We start from the raw sequence: 15,244 nt of genomic DNA, 5'->3' as shown, positions 1-15,244 counted from the left end.
TCCTAGTTATACGGCCCATACGTTTTTCCTCTAACCTTAATGTCCCCTGCAGCCATGGCAGTGGATACTGCAGAGCAGCCTCAGAGTTGGGATGAGAAACAGAGAAATTTTCTCCCCTGCACAAAGTCCTTAAACATGGACATTGGGATTGTATTTTTTCCATCATGCAACTTCACTGTAATGGTCCACTACCAATGGGCAACATTGTGCAAATCCCATTGGCATAGGTGTTACAGACTCAATTGCTAGAGGATTTCCTCTTTTGGGTTGTGCAGTGGTGAAGAAGGTACTAAACCATGGGAGATGGGCAAGCAGTAACTTCTTGTCATGAAGTGGAGTGACTTTGTTGCCTGATATTCCCTCTTCGGCCATGTCTACACTTGCATCCCTCTTTTGAAAGAGGCGTGCAAATGGGGGAAATTGAAAATGCCTTTTTTTATGGGAAGAAGAGTTCTTTTGAAGATGGGGATTACTTTCAAAAGAGCCGCGTCTACACTGCTTTTCTTCTTTCGAAAGAAGCTCTTTCAAAAGAATATGAAAATGAGGTGCCCAATATGTAAATCTGCACCTAATTTGTATTTTCAGTTTCCTTTATTTGCATGCCTCTTTCGAAAGAGGAATGTAAGTGCAGATGAAGCCTTCTAGTAAACTGAAACTAGGTAAAATGAAGGCTATTTATCATTACAAAACACTTCACTGTACATCTGTTTCACTGTATTTAGGCTTTTAGTACCTTCTAAAGCCCTGTCCTGGCTGGAGAGTATGTTCATTCTTCTGTTTCCCCTGCACATTCACAAGACAAATTTATAGATTTGTATGCATTTTTTAATTAGTGGGACAATAAGAGGCTTGTTAAATAGCAATATTTTATGGAGCGTTAAATATCTTTTGCAGTAAAGAGCTGTTGGGTATCTGCTCTGAAGCAGAGACTTAAGTGGAAGATAGCTAAACTGCTAAAATAAAATTAAAAAAGATGTATACAACAAATAAGAAAGTATTTGTGTTGAACAAAATGAGGACCCTATCTGCATCCTGTCTTCCCTGTAAGCTGGGTGCTTGGGCAGCTACCAGGGAGAGATTCAGGTGCAGCCCAGCTGATTAGCAGAGCACTCACAGCTGGCAGCATGTGTTTCTATAAGTGGTGCAGATTCCTATGTGCCTTGGTGCACATAGCAAAATTTATTCCAACCATGGATGGAAAAAATTGGATCCCTGTCTGCATCCATGGGAAATAAAACTTTACTGCATGTTGAACCTCTCAAATCTGGAACTCTTTCACCCTGCAACATCCATAATCTGTCATGATTTTGGTTAGCCAAACAACCACTTATGATGTGTGTGGCCAAGTTTCCCGTGGTCCCATAAAGTTTATTTCCAGCTGCTAGTTCTGTATCTCAGTGCTCTGTGCTGTTATTTAGCTGTAATTTAATACTAAATGTCTTCTAAGAGCCCAGTAAGCTGTGGAAGTGTAGGTGATGTGCTACACAATATTGACCTCCCATGGTCTGGTAAATTCCCTCATTCTGCACCAGTCAGGTTCTGAGGGTGACAGACTAGAGATTCAACCTGCACCTTCTTTCCTGTGCTGCTGAAGTCCCACCATTTCCAACTCTCATGATATCATGAGTCTTGACATTTCTAATGTTAAAACCCCAGTTTCTGGAAGCACTTACATGAGTATCTCAGCTCTCATTTTAAAAACATAGATCTGAAGCCTCATATTTGCAGGAAAAAATATGAAAATATACTTGAGTGCATGCTAATGGTTCAGAAGTCATAAGACAAATACCTTCTCCCACCGTCCCAATTTAATATTTTTTAAACATATGATTATTTTTAAACTTATTGTCCAGATTTTTGACCAGGCTCAATTTTTCAGTGCTTGGGTTGGAAAAACTCGTGCTTCAAACACCAACTGACTTTCTCATAAACACTTCTTAACAGGTTAATACCATAATATGGTATACCATAAATGATTCCTGTGTTCAAGGACAAGCTATCCTGTTCTGGCCAATGTTTTTAGACAGTCATTTCCCAAGGTTCTGAGTGGGAAGCTGCTCACCTGGAGCACATTTTATTCAGTAACAACTGAAATGATGCTGATAAGAAGAGCAAAGTACTTGGAGAAGAGTGTGAGGCTTTCCTCTTACTTAAATGGGCGTACAGCCATTGTTCAAGCTTTGTTGAGCAATTATCAGCAAGCGCTGTGATAGTTTTGTGATGTGCAGAATTGTGCTTCAGAGAATATAAAGAAATACGTTGACTCATCTGCATTTGTGATCACCTGGCTCCCTGCAGCAGTGGGAAAGATAGTGAAACAATATGCAAATGTTCCCATTGAGGGGAAATGTGGTGGATTTTTTTTTTATGGTGGAGTATTTTGGACAAATTTACCTTCCCAGTAACTGCATTAGAGAAGGAGAAAATGTTCACCACACCAACTGAAACTATACTAGCTGAAGGCTTGGCAAAATAAAAATAAATTTTGTGGAGAATATCACTGATTTCAAACATTTTTTAAATTTTATGTATTTAAATTGTAACAGTTGCAGGAAGTTGTGGGTGTATGTATGCCAGACAGTTTGGAGGGCCAACCAATACCTATGCGATGACAGTAAATGTGAGATTCAAAAAGTTAAAACTTTATAATTATTAAAACCCAGATTTGGCAACAGGACTTGTGAAAATATACAGAGTAAATATCCTTACATCAGTAGAAATAATTACTCAAGCAGCATTCTTTTTACTTTGCCTATTTGCAAATTTTGTTATTTACCAGTAAAAATGTGTTTGTCAGCTTATGTGTGTTTCATAAAACTGACTTTTACAAATAATCTAATCCTGCCAAGTACAACTTTGTAGTAGATTTAGTTGCAGTAGGTATACAACATTTTGCTGTGATGTACTGTAAATTATAAAGTTTACTTACATTTGCATGCATAACCTGCAAGCTGCGGTGCAGTGCTCTGAGATACTTTTGGATGAAAGACACTATACAAAGGTTAGCTGTATTTTAATTGCACTCCTCTGAAGGGGAAAACCCTTTCTGCTTTCATTTTCAGACCTCCAGTCAAGGAAAGACATTTCACCTGAACTGGCACCTGCATAATGAGTGAAGGCAGCTACTCATGACTCTTACTGCCTCAGCCAGTTCAGTTTGCCTCAGCCACAGGGTCACAGGGCCTGCTGGGGGGTGACAGATGTTGCTTTCAAAGAATATTGCAATTACATATGTTGTCACCTCAAACTATTGTGTTATTTTTCCATACCTAATAAGCATAAAAGGCAGCTGAGTAAACATATCTGCAAAAGAAAGAAGGGGTAGAGCTGAACCAGCAGAAATATTAAATTCCAGCCCTTGTCTAGAATTATTTCCTATATAGAGAGAGGTTTTTTTCAAAAAGCTCACCTAAATGCCATAGAGTCAGTGGAACAATCTCTTATTGTTGCATGTAACAGACCATAGGCCAGCTGAGGATCTGGTGCAGCCTCTGATAAAAACAAGGGCATGGAAATCTTCCATGAGTCTGAATCACTAAAAAGCAGTATGTACACTATAAAAAGTCCTAAGGACTTTTTCCTCTATGATGATGGCGTGTTAAAGACTCTGCACTGCGATTCTGCATTACTACTTCATGAATGTGTTCTAGGAAGTCACCTTGTAACCATTGTACATTGCCCAAGCTATCATTTTCAAACACTGAGTAGTTAAATGAACTATCCCCAGTAAAATATCATTAAGAAAAATTAAACAAACCAGGAGAGTACAGGAGAGGAAGCACAAACTATTCAAATACACAAAATGGAGTGTGGGACAGCATAGTCATAAGGATAGTGAGTCATTCAATATGCCTGTAACCAAAAAGTCCAGTTCTAGGGTCACTTGCACCAATGTAACAGTAAGGTGTTACTTCCAGTTTGTACTGGTGTAACTGAGAGGAGAAGTTAGCTCAAATATTGTAGATGTCTTCACTTAATAAGTTATCCACTGTTGTCTTGAATTTCTTTGGCAATGACCCCAGGGCTAATTAGCAGGAATGTATACACACAAGATGCTGTTCTTTTCTGTTTCTGTTTAAACATTCTTTAATAGAAACCTGGCACTACTGAGAGTGAAAATAATAGGTCAGTGCAAGAACTCTTTAAAATACTAACTTTATCATAGGATGAGTCAAAATGTAAATGCTGCATAACAGTTGCAAGGAGTTGCCCATGACCTGTTCCTTCTTCTACACACCATGTATTTTTTGTTCAGTTAAGTCAGTTATCTTTCTAAACAGATTCTCCACTTGATAAATTAGACCTATACGGTTGCCCTGTGTTATTTGAATAAATGTTTTTAATTCAAGGTTACTTTTTGTTTGTAGCCAGAAGATCGTGATAATCAAAACAATACCGGAGAATCACTTTCAGGTAATTTATTGTCTTTACTATATATGTATGTTATTTTTATTATTAGATTTTTTTCAGAAAAGTCTTTCTGAAGATGATGCGTAGAATTACCTAAAAGGGGCTTGAGGATCCAGTGTATCTGAGGCGTCTTTCTTTTGTTTTTATTATTCTGTGCAGGATATAGTGCCAGAAGCTTATTTGATCTATAGATAAACTGTTCTTTTCAGTTTCTTTGTATTACATTCAGATCACTGAGCGGACACAGCAGAATGAAACCAACTCAAAAGAGGGGCCAATAAAGCACTATTGGCTCAACCAGAATTTCTGTTAGGAGAAATGGAGTTACTTTACCTCATACATGAGTAAAGCAAGCAGGATTTGGCCCATTGACTTAATCACCAGAATCTTAGAATCATAGAATCCTAGGGCTGGAAGGGACCTCAGGAGGTCATCTAGTCCAGCCCCCTGCTGAAAACAGGATCAGTTCCAACTAAATCATCCCAGCCAGGACTTTGTTAAGCCGTGACTTAAAAATCTCTGGGGATGGAGATTCCACCACCTGTCTAGGTAAAGCATTCCAGTACTTCATAACTCTCCTGGGCTATGTCTACACTAGCCCCAAACTTCAAAATGGCCATGTAAATGGCCATTTTGAAGTTTACTAATGAAGCGCTGAAATGCATATTCAGAGTCTCATTAGCATGCAGGCGGCCACGGCACTTCGAAATTGATGCGCCTCGCCGCTGCGTGGCTCGTCCCGACGGGTCTCCTTTTCGAAAGGACCCCGCCTACTTTGAAGTCCCCTTATTCCCATCTGCTCATGGGAATAAGGGGACTTTGAAGTAGCTGGGGTCCTTTCGAAAAGGAGCCCTGTCGGGATGAGCCGCATGGCGGCGAGCTGTGTCAATTTCGAAGTGCTGCGGCCTCCCGCATCCTAATGAGGCACTGAATATGTATTTCAGCGCTTCATTAGTAAACTTCGAAATGGCCATTTACATGTGTTCTAGGAACACGGCCATTTCGAAGTTTGGGGCTAGTGTAGACACGGCCCTGGTGAAATAATTTTTCCTAACATCCAATCTACACCTCTCCTGCTGTAACTTAAGGCCATTGCTCCTTGTTCTGCCATCTGTCACTACTCTGAACAGCCTCTCTCCATCCTCTTTAGAGTCCCCACTTCAGTAAGTTGAAGGCTGCTATCAAATCACCCCTCAATCTTCTCTTTTGCAAACTAAATAAGCCCAAATCCCTCAGCCTCTCCTCATAGGTCATGTGCTCCAGCCCCCTGATCATTTTTGTTGCCCTCCTCTGGACCCACTGCAATGCATCCACATCCTTTCTATAATGAGGAGCCCAGAACTGAATGCAGTACTGCAGATGAGGCCTCACCGGTGCTGAAGAGCGGGGAATAATAACTTCTCTAGATCTACTGGAAATCCTTCTCCTAATGCACCTCAATATACTGTAAGTCTTCTTGGCTGTAAGGGCACGCTGTTGATTCATATCCAACCTCTCATCCACTATAATCCCCACGTCTTTTTCTGCTGCACAGCTACTTAGCCAGTCATCACCCAACCTGTAACAATGCTTGGGATTCTTCCATCCCAAGTGCAGGACTCTGCACGTGTTCTTGTTGAACCTCATCAGATTTCTTTTGGCCCAATCCTCCAATTTGTCTAGGTCACTCTGAACCCTATCCCTACCCTGCAGTATATCTACCTGTCCCCCCTAGTTTAGTGTCATTCACAACTTTGCTGAGGGTGTAATCCATCCCCTCATTCAGGTCATTAATAAAGATGTTAAACAATACCAGCCCTGATCCTTGGGGTACCCCGCTTGAAACTGACTGCCAACCAGACATTAAGTCATTAGACCTGACCAATCTAGCCAGCTTTCTTTCCATCATATAGTCCATGTATCCAGCCCATGCTTCTTTAATTTATGGGCAAAGATGTTGTGGCAGACTGTGTCAAAAGCTTTGCTAAAGTCAAGCTATATCACATCCATTGACTTCTCCATGTCCACAGAGCCAATTACCTCATCATAGAAGCTAATCAGATTGGTCAGACATGACTTGCCCTTGGTGAATCCATATTGGCTACTCTTGATCACTTTCCCCTCTTCCAAGTGCTTCAGAATGGATTTCTTGAGGATCCCCTCCATGATTTTTCCAGGGACTAAGGTAAGGCTGACCGGTCTATAGTTTCCTGGGTGGTGGTTCTTTCCTTTTTTAAAGATGGGCACTACATTTGCCTTTTTCCAGTCATCCAGGGCCTCTCCCGATCTCCATGAGTTTTCAAAGATAATAGCCAAAGGCTCTGCAATGACATCTACCCATTCCCTCAGTATCCTTGGATGCATTAAACCTGGACCCATGGATATGTGTGCATCTTGCTTTTCTAAATAGCTCTTAACCTGTTCTTTCCCCACCAAGGGCTGCCCACCTCCTTCCCATACTGCATTGCCTAATGCAATAATCTGAGAACTGACTTTGTCCATGAAGACTGAAACAAAAAAAGCATTGAGTACTTCAGCCTTTTCCCACATCATCTGTCACCATGTTACCTCCCTCATCCCGTAACACCCCCACCCTCCCTAGTAACCCAACTATTATTAACATGTCTGTAGAAACCCTTCTTGTTACCCTTCACATCCCTTGCTAGCTGCAATTCCAATTGTGCTTTTGCTTTCCTGATTACCCCCTGGTATTTTCCAGCCATATACTTGTACTCCTCCTTAGTTATCTGTCCAAGTTTCCACTTCTTATATGCATCCTTTTTGTGTTTAAGCTCACCAAGGATTTCCCTTGTAAGCCAAGCCGGTTGCCTACCATTTTTGCTTTTCCTGCTATGCATCGAGATGGTTTGTTCCTGTGCCGTCAATAAGACTTCTTTAAAATATGCCAGTTCTCCTGAACTCATTTACCCTTCATATTACCTTCCTGCGGGATCCTGCCCATTGGTTCTGTCAAGGAGTCGAAGTCTACTCTTCTGAAATCAAGGGTCTGTATTTTACTGATCACATTTCTTCCTTTCATCAGAATCCTGAAATTTACCTTCTCATGAACATTGCAGCCCAGGTTTCCACCCACTTCTATTTCTCCTAATAGTTCTTCTCTGTTTGTGAGCAGCAGGTCAAGCTGCACGTGGCTCCTGTTCAGTTCTTTCAGCACTTGTACCAGAAAATTATGCCCAACATTCTCCAAAAACTTCCTGGAATGTCTGAATGCGGCTGTATTGATCTCCCAACAAATGCCTGGGTGATTAAAGTCTCCCATGAGAACTAGGGCCTGTGATTTGGAAGCTTCTCTTAGTTGTCTGAAGAAGTCCTACTCTACCTGATCTGGTGGCCTATAGCAGACATGAACAACATCCCCTCTGTTGCTTCCACTTCTAAGCTTAACCCAAAGACACTCAGCTGGCTTTTCTTCCTCCATATGCTGGAGCTGTGACCAATTATATTGTTCTATCACATACATCACAACTCCTCCTCCTCTTCTCCCCTGCCTGGCTTTCCTGAACAGTTTATACTTCTCCATGACAGTGCTCTAGTTATATGAGTCATCCCACCCAGTCTCAGTTATTCTAATCACTTTGTACTTCTTTGACTGTGCCAGAGCCTCTAATTCTTCCCGTTCGTTTCCCAGGCTTCTTGCATTTGTGTACAAACACCTTAGATAATTAGCTGATTGGCCTACTTTCTCCTTTCAAGCAACAGTATTACTTACTTATATTATTAAAAAATAGTATTATATACTATTTAAAAAGATTCAGGGCCTTACAGTATGCCTGTGAGCAGAGTTGTCTCCCTCTACTCAGAACTAGTAAGACCTCAGCTGGAGTACTGTGAGCATTTCTGGCCACCACACTTTAGGAATGATGCAAATAAACCAGAGAGCCCAGAAGACAGCAAAATTAATAAAAGAGCTAGAAAAACTGATGCAAGAGAAAAAGTTGAAGAACTGGGAATGTTTAGCCTGGTACAAATGGAATCCTCAGATGTGATAGGGGCTGTTATAAAAAGGATAATAATCAATTGTTCTCCATTTCCATGAAGGTGGAACATGAAGTAGGGGGCTTAATCTATAGCAAGGTTAAGTTTAAGTTATATATTAGGAAATATTTGGAACTGTAAGGATAGTTAAGTTCTGGGTAAGCATCCAAAAGAGATTGTGGCACCCTCATTGTTGGAAGTTCTTAAGAAAAGGTTAGACAGACACCTGACAGAGATGGTCTAGGGTCAGTTAGTTCTGCATCAGCAGAGGAGGCTGCACTTGCTGACCTCTCTAGGTCCCTTCCAGCTGTATATTTCTGTGAGGCAGTCCATCCCCTCCATGGAGACAATGCATCCTCATAAATCTGAATTTTTGCATATCGTAACCCACTGAAAATTGTGAGGTTTTTTTTTTAACCCGCTAAAAGAAGGGTGAGAAAAAATTAAGGCTTTGTCTAGATGGTGGCCTAACCTTGAGATAAACCGTGCAATGTGCGCTGTAGCTTGTTGTGAGTAGATTTTGAAGTAGGCTATTTTGGCACGTGGTGCTGTCTAAATGGCAGCACCTGCTGAAATAAAGCCCTTTTTGAGGCATCCCTGTGCTCCTTGTGTGATGATGTGTACAGGAATGCCAGAATAGCACGCCCGTTATCTCACAAACTGTTTCAAGACAACGGGCACCATTTCATAAACATGGGCAGCTATTTCAGGATACCACAGTATCCCAGAATCTCACCCACCATCTAGACATAGCTTATGTGACATCATAAGAGCAGCAAAAGTTTTTCTTTGAAGAGCTGGAAAGATAAAATGCATAGAACAGATAAGTGCATCTTGATCATTTTATTAACACTAAGTTTCAAATTCAAGTCACTATTCCAAATCTTTCTGGGGCTTTCATTTGTGGTACAGGTTGATCTCTAAAATCTGTGACTCTCTGGTCTGGCAACATCCATGGTCTGGCCTGACCACAAACGTTGCTGGACCAGACAGCTACAAAGCCCTGAGAGTTGGGAGCTGGGAGTTGGGGATGGCAGCAGCTCCCAGACACCACCACAGGCCACCTCTTCCCTATCCCTAGCTGCAGGCTACAGTTCTCTGGCCCGACTGTGGGCCACCCTTTCGCTATCCCGGCTGGTCCTGGCCCAAGTTCTGCAGTGGGGCCAGGGAGTGAAGGACCACAGCCTGGGCTGGGGCATGGTGGCCCATGGTGGGGCTGGGGAGGCAGCCAGGGCCAGGGAGCCATGGTGGGTTTGGGGAGTGGTGGACCGCAGTAGGAACAGGCAGCCGTGGCCCACAGGGAGCCATGGCTGGGGCTGGGGAGCAGAGGTGGAAATGGGGAGCAGGGACCAGGGCCGGGGAGCAAAGGCCAAGGCCAGGAAGTGGTTGGGAAGGGAGCCTGGGACTGGGGCCAGAGGCCAGCAGGGAACTGACCTCCCCATAATCCATGATTTAGGACTGCTGAGATCCCAAGGGTGCCACACAAGGGAGGTGGAACTTATGTGGCATACCACTACTACTACTTAACCCTGGTACCACTAGTGGAGCATAGGTAACCTAGAAGTCTCTTCCACTTCACTCTGTCTTGAGACAAAACTTTTAGCTGGCTCCGGGAGTACCCCAGTCGTCGTCCTTCAGTCTCAGTAGATCTTCTCCTCGTTGTCTGAGGTCTTCCTCTTTTGTGTTTTCTTTGTGGGTTCCACGTGAGAGCTTGACAGACTCTGCTGGATGATGGTTTTCTGAGAGTGTGACCTAGTCATCCCCACTTTCTTCTCTTGATTTCAGTGTCAGTTTGTTCTTGTCCTGCTTGTTCCAATGCTCCTCATTTGTGATGAAGTCTGGCCATTTGATGTGAAGGATGTGTTTCAGGCATCTGTTTATGACTGTCGGTAGCTTGTAATTTGATGACTTTTTAGTACTTCAGGTCTCGCGTCCATACAAGAGCGCACTCTTCACATTTGTTTTGAAGATCTGCAATTTCGTCTTTGCAGATATTATTTGTGAACTCCATATGGAACGGAGAGTCTTGAATGCAGCTGTTGCTTTCCCTAACCTGGCATTGATACCCTTATCTGTTTGTCCATGTATGTCCATAATATTCCCCAAGTAGGTGAACTGCTCCACATCTTCCAGGTCATCCCCTCCCAGTGTGATGGTTTTGTTGTCGGACTGGTTGATCCTCATTGTCTAGTGTGATATCTATGGGAGTAGGTGTTTTTGAATATGTGATTTGATTTTTGTAGGTGTAAACTTTTTCACTTGTCTTATTCTAAAGGTAACATAACCAGTTCTTGAAATTGTGCACTCATTGTTTCCATCAGTCTTTAATTATACTTTCTTTGCCAACATCTTTTTTCAAGCTTTAATTTGAATGTAGTTGGTTTTATAATCTTCTTTCAAATTTGTATGGTAGACAGAAGTTTTAAAGGTCTAGTGGTGTAAGCTGTACAGATTATTCTCCTTTTTTTGTAGGGTCAGTTTGACAATTGTGGGCTTCTCTCTTCATCCAATACATGGTTAGGTTAAAGGTTTACCCATTTTCCACCAAAATCCCATCTGTTGAAGAAGGGTCCTAGAATACTTTGACAATACGCCTGATGGAGTAAGGCCTAATAAAAATTTCTGCAGTTCAGTATTACTAATGATGGCTTTTGCTTTCTTCTACAGGTTGTACCTCCCTGGTCCGGCACCCTCAGGACCTGAATGGTCACAAACAAAGGAATTTGCCGGACCAGGGGAGGCCCAGTTTTTGGGCTTGCTTGGGGCCTGCCAGTCTGCTGGCTGGGCTCCCCTCCTGATCACTGCCCACTCCCTGCCACCAGGCTGCTTGTGGGGGGGCTCCCTACTGCCTACCTGCCAGCAGGGCTTTCTGTCCTTGACCCAGCTCCCCACCATCGCAGGACTGCCATTGGGGGTCCCTGGCCCAGGCTGCTCCCCATCACCATGGGAATGCCAGTGAGGCTCCCTGCCCCAGTTGGTCTTCCAGCCCCCAGCCTGGTTCCCCACAGCAGGGCTGCTAGCAAGCCACCCTCCCAGCCAGACCAGCTCCAGGCAGCTGGGGCTCTTTGGTCCAAGTGTTCTCTAGTCCAGCAACATCTGTGCTCCTACTGGACCATGGACGTTGCTGAACCAGAGAGTGCCAGAGTAAGTGGATATTTTAAAAGTTACTGGTTTTTGATCTCCAGAGTACAGCAAAGGAAAACATCAGCAAAAATCAAAAAGTAGTTTAATTCAGTACAAGACATTTCAAATCCCCATTATTATTTCAGAAATAGTTTTAAACATCATGAATTTTTTCATTAGTGCGTGAGGGTTTGTGACAGAAAAAGAAGCTGTGGAAAATAGAACTGACTCTACCTTTCAATATAATGTTTGTAATTGTAGATATGAGGAGGTCCTGCAAAGAAAATGGCACCTGCTCCTTATGTTTGTTTCGTGCTCCAACCATCAGCGACTTGCTCAATGATGAGGACTTATTGTACACAATGAGGATAAAGTTGGATCCATGCCACCCTACAGTAAAAAACTGGAGAAATTTTGCAAGCAAATGGGGAATGACCTATGATGAATTGTGTTTCCTGGAACAGAAACAACAGAGCCCTACACTGGAATTTTTGTTACGGAACAGTGACAGGACTGTGGAACAGTTGATTGACCTGTGTAAATTATATCAAAGAATTGATGTAGTGAAAGTTCTGCTGAGGTGGGTGGAGGAAGAATGGCCAAAGAGAGTGAATGGAACTCACATATAAGTCAAAGAAAAATTGTTAGCTTGAAAAATGTACGTGTCTAATTATCAGTGACGACACATGCCATCGGTTTGCGCAGAATATAAGCTTTTGTTACATATGCATTCCAAGCCCTTTTGGTTGCAAAAATAACTTTCTGAATGCAAACAGAATTGTTTTCCTGAGTTGGCAAACATCTTGAGTCTTTGTCACTGCTCATAGATTTCCCAGACAGGAGCAGAGTGAAAAATGGCACCATTGAGCAATATGACCCTTGCCATTTAGAACCTTGGAAAGAATGAAACTGAGAAGAATCATATCAGTTGCCCACTGCTAGTGATTTGTAAAGTTTTGATCAGCACCAAGACACTTGAACAGTTCCCCCTGCTTCACCTGTGACCATGTACTGGTCTTTCATGTCAGCTTGTACCTAGTAGGTATATGGTAATATGTCAAGCTCTAAAAGGAGGACTAAAAGGATTGTTAGAAGTGTTTACATATTTTTGGTATAGGAACACCTGCTTTTCCAGCATCATGTTTGTTTTTCCATTACTGGAATAATTTAATGTTTGAAAACCCAATTTTGCAAAAATTTAATTTGAATACTCATTTGTAAAGAAGACATTAAATTGTGTAATTCTAATACATTAGAATTATATGTTAATTAAGGAAAATCACATGTAATTCAGAGAGACTTTCTAAGGCCCACAAGAGCTGGGGACCTTATTAAGAAAATGCTTTGCATTAAAAATGAGTTCCAAGAGTTTTGAAGGAAACATTCAGTGGGGGGGATTACCTGTCTTTCTCAAACGCCTCTGGTTTGGGGATTGGAAACAGATGTAGCATCACCCACAGTGTTCTCAGCACCTGCTATGACTTTCCTGTTCAAAGATTGTGGTTTTCTAAAAGAGATCACTAAACAGTCCTTTGGGCTGCCCCTTTTTCCGCTCTACTCAGAGGCCATTTCCTGCCTCCAAAACAGCAGAAGGTCTATGTACCTCTTAAGCCATCAGAATGGTTTAAGGGAGTGAGGGTGGGATGCTACTGGAGAGTTTGAGCGGTTCAGACTTAAGAATCATGGCAGGAATTTGGTCTTGTCGCTACTTTGAATTTAAATGATTACATATAAAATGTATTTTAAAAAGGATACAGAATAATTGTTCTTTTCCCCACAATTCTTACAATATGTGTTCTGATATTTTAAAGTCAAATTGAAAAATCAGTGTTACAACAGAGCACTCATTTCTCTAGTGTTACGACAAGAATTATGAGAATACTATTAACCATTTAGTAAGACTACTGAAGTAGTTTTAGAGATTCTTTTGTGTTAACTAAAGCATCTTGAGTTAGTGCACTGATGAATATAGGAAAATAATTTTAGGCTGTGTACCAAAACGTAGGCCAAATGCAGGATAGGGTTATGGCTCATGAACCATTTTGTTTCATAAATTAGGAATCATCACTAAACTTCAGCAGCAAGAAGTGAAGTCAAAGTGGGATTATGCATTGATATCTCTGCTTCAAGATAACACAAGGCCTAATAAACTATACAATTTATATCAGTGGGTATGGTTTGGGAGCACCTAGAGGCCATCGATTTCAAACCTAGAGTGAGCTCTGCAGACAGCATAAATCAGTGTTGTTGCACTGATTTCAGTAAAGATGAGGATAAAGTGACCTGTTTCAAAGGATGAGTAGTAAGGGTCAAATTTTCTATCAAAACTGTTTTTGGAAGGGAAATTATATTAACTACATTAATTTTCATGGAAAGTATCTACTCTCTGCAGAAAAATACTGATTTTTTTTTTTAGGTTGAAAATCTGAATGTTTGAAAAGGGAGAAGTTTTTAACAGAAAACGAGAATATTTTGAATCTAAAATGTGGCTGTAGTAAATCATAAGAGATACAGTTCAAGCACCTCCTGCTCACTTCTCCTCTGTGGCCTCAGCTCCCCAGTCAGGCTTCATCTCCCAATCTGTATCCATGGAATTGGGAGCCTGACTTTTTGAGAATGGTAGCATGAGGTACTGCATTGGCATTTCCAAATAAAAATATTTTGGTTTTCAGCCGAAATATTTGTTTTTCTATAGAAATTTAGTAAGAAAAATAAATTTTGTGTCATCAAAATTTCAATAATTCGGTGGGAGGAAGTGGTGAAGACCCATTTCCCAGCCAGCTGTGTTCTGAGCTTGCATTTCTCACTGAAGTGAGGGTACATCTACACTTAACAAAGGATCAACACAGTGGTGGTTGACCTTCTGGAGTTTGATTTAGCATGCCTACTGAGGCCACGCTAAATCAAACTATCAGGGCTCCACCGTCAACTCTGGTACTCCTTACTGTAAGGGAAGTCAACAGGAGAGTTTCTCCCATTGACTGTCTGCTGTGGGGCCAGCAGGACAAAATGATTTTTGTGATATGTCAATTCCAGCTACACAATTCATATGGCTGGAATTGTGTATCTTCAATAGGTTTTTCATCATAGCATAGACCTGATCTCGGTCTCAGATGTAGGTGTTCAGTACCTCAGAAGAGAAGGCCCTTTTATGTATGAGTCCAAGCATCAATTTAGCTTAAGTTTAGGCTTCTTGGTTTGAAAAGGTTATTCCTTAAATTTCTACACCTGTAGTTTCTCATAATTACTATAGTTGATCAATGGGACTTCTTTAATGTTGTTATGCTTGGTATGGCATAAATGGGGTTAGACACTTCAAATATTTTATTTGAATATCCATGTGTACAAGACGTTGGCCTGTAAGTTTCATATCTGTTATAATGTATACTATGTTAGTAGAAAAAATAACAAACTTTAGATCTTCGATTTTTATTGTACTTGTTTTCATTTCTTAGGATAAGTAAAATGACTTAAAACAATACAGATTTATAGATGGCTGATGTTGAAGTATTTCAGTTCATCAATCGTGTACAACCAAAATACCAACAAGTAGTTTTGTACTAAAAATACTTTTTAGATCAGAGGTGTTATGCTTGCAACAAAACTGTCTTACTGGCATCAGCATGTATCATCACTGCAACATTAGTTTCCTCCTCTCTCATGAAAGATGAGGTAAGGAGATAAATACACAGTGAAAAGAGAGGGAGTGCTTAATGCTACTGTGTACTTTTTTAGA

At 41.4% G+C, this 15,244-nt stretch overlaps 1 protein-coding gene across 2 annotated transcripts in view; it reads left to right on the top strand.

Moving 5' to 3' along the window:
* Positions 1-14,904, top strand: part of EDARADD (EDAR associated via death domain) — a 35,513-nt gene extending 20,609 nt beyond the window's left edge. For both annotated transcript variants that reach the window (XM_074988646.1, XM_074988644.1), the window contains exons 5-6: positions 4,368-4,413; positions 11,770-14,904. In XM_074988646.1, the coding sequence (XP_074844747.1) occupies positions 4,368-4,413; positions 11,770-12,137 (414 nt within the window). In that variant the 3' untranslated portion in view covers positions 12,138-14,904. The remainder of the gene's footprint in view (positions 1-4,367; positions 4,414-11,769) is intronic.
* Positions 14,905-15,244: the final 340 nt, after the last annotated feature.

This window comes from Carettochelys insculpta, chromosome 3, assembly GCF_033958435.1.
Source record: "Carettochelys insculpta isolate YL-2023 chromosome 3, ASM3395843v1, whole genome shotgun sequence".
NCBI classification, from domain to species: Eukaryota; Metazoa; Chordata; order Testudines; family Carettochelyidae; genus Carettochelys; species Carettochelys insculpta.
The sequence above is the reverse complement of the archived record's forward strand: the minus strand, read 5'-3'. Positions and strand labels throughout refer to the sequence as shown.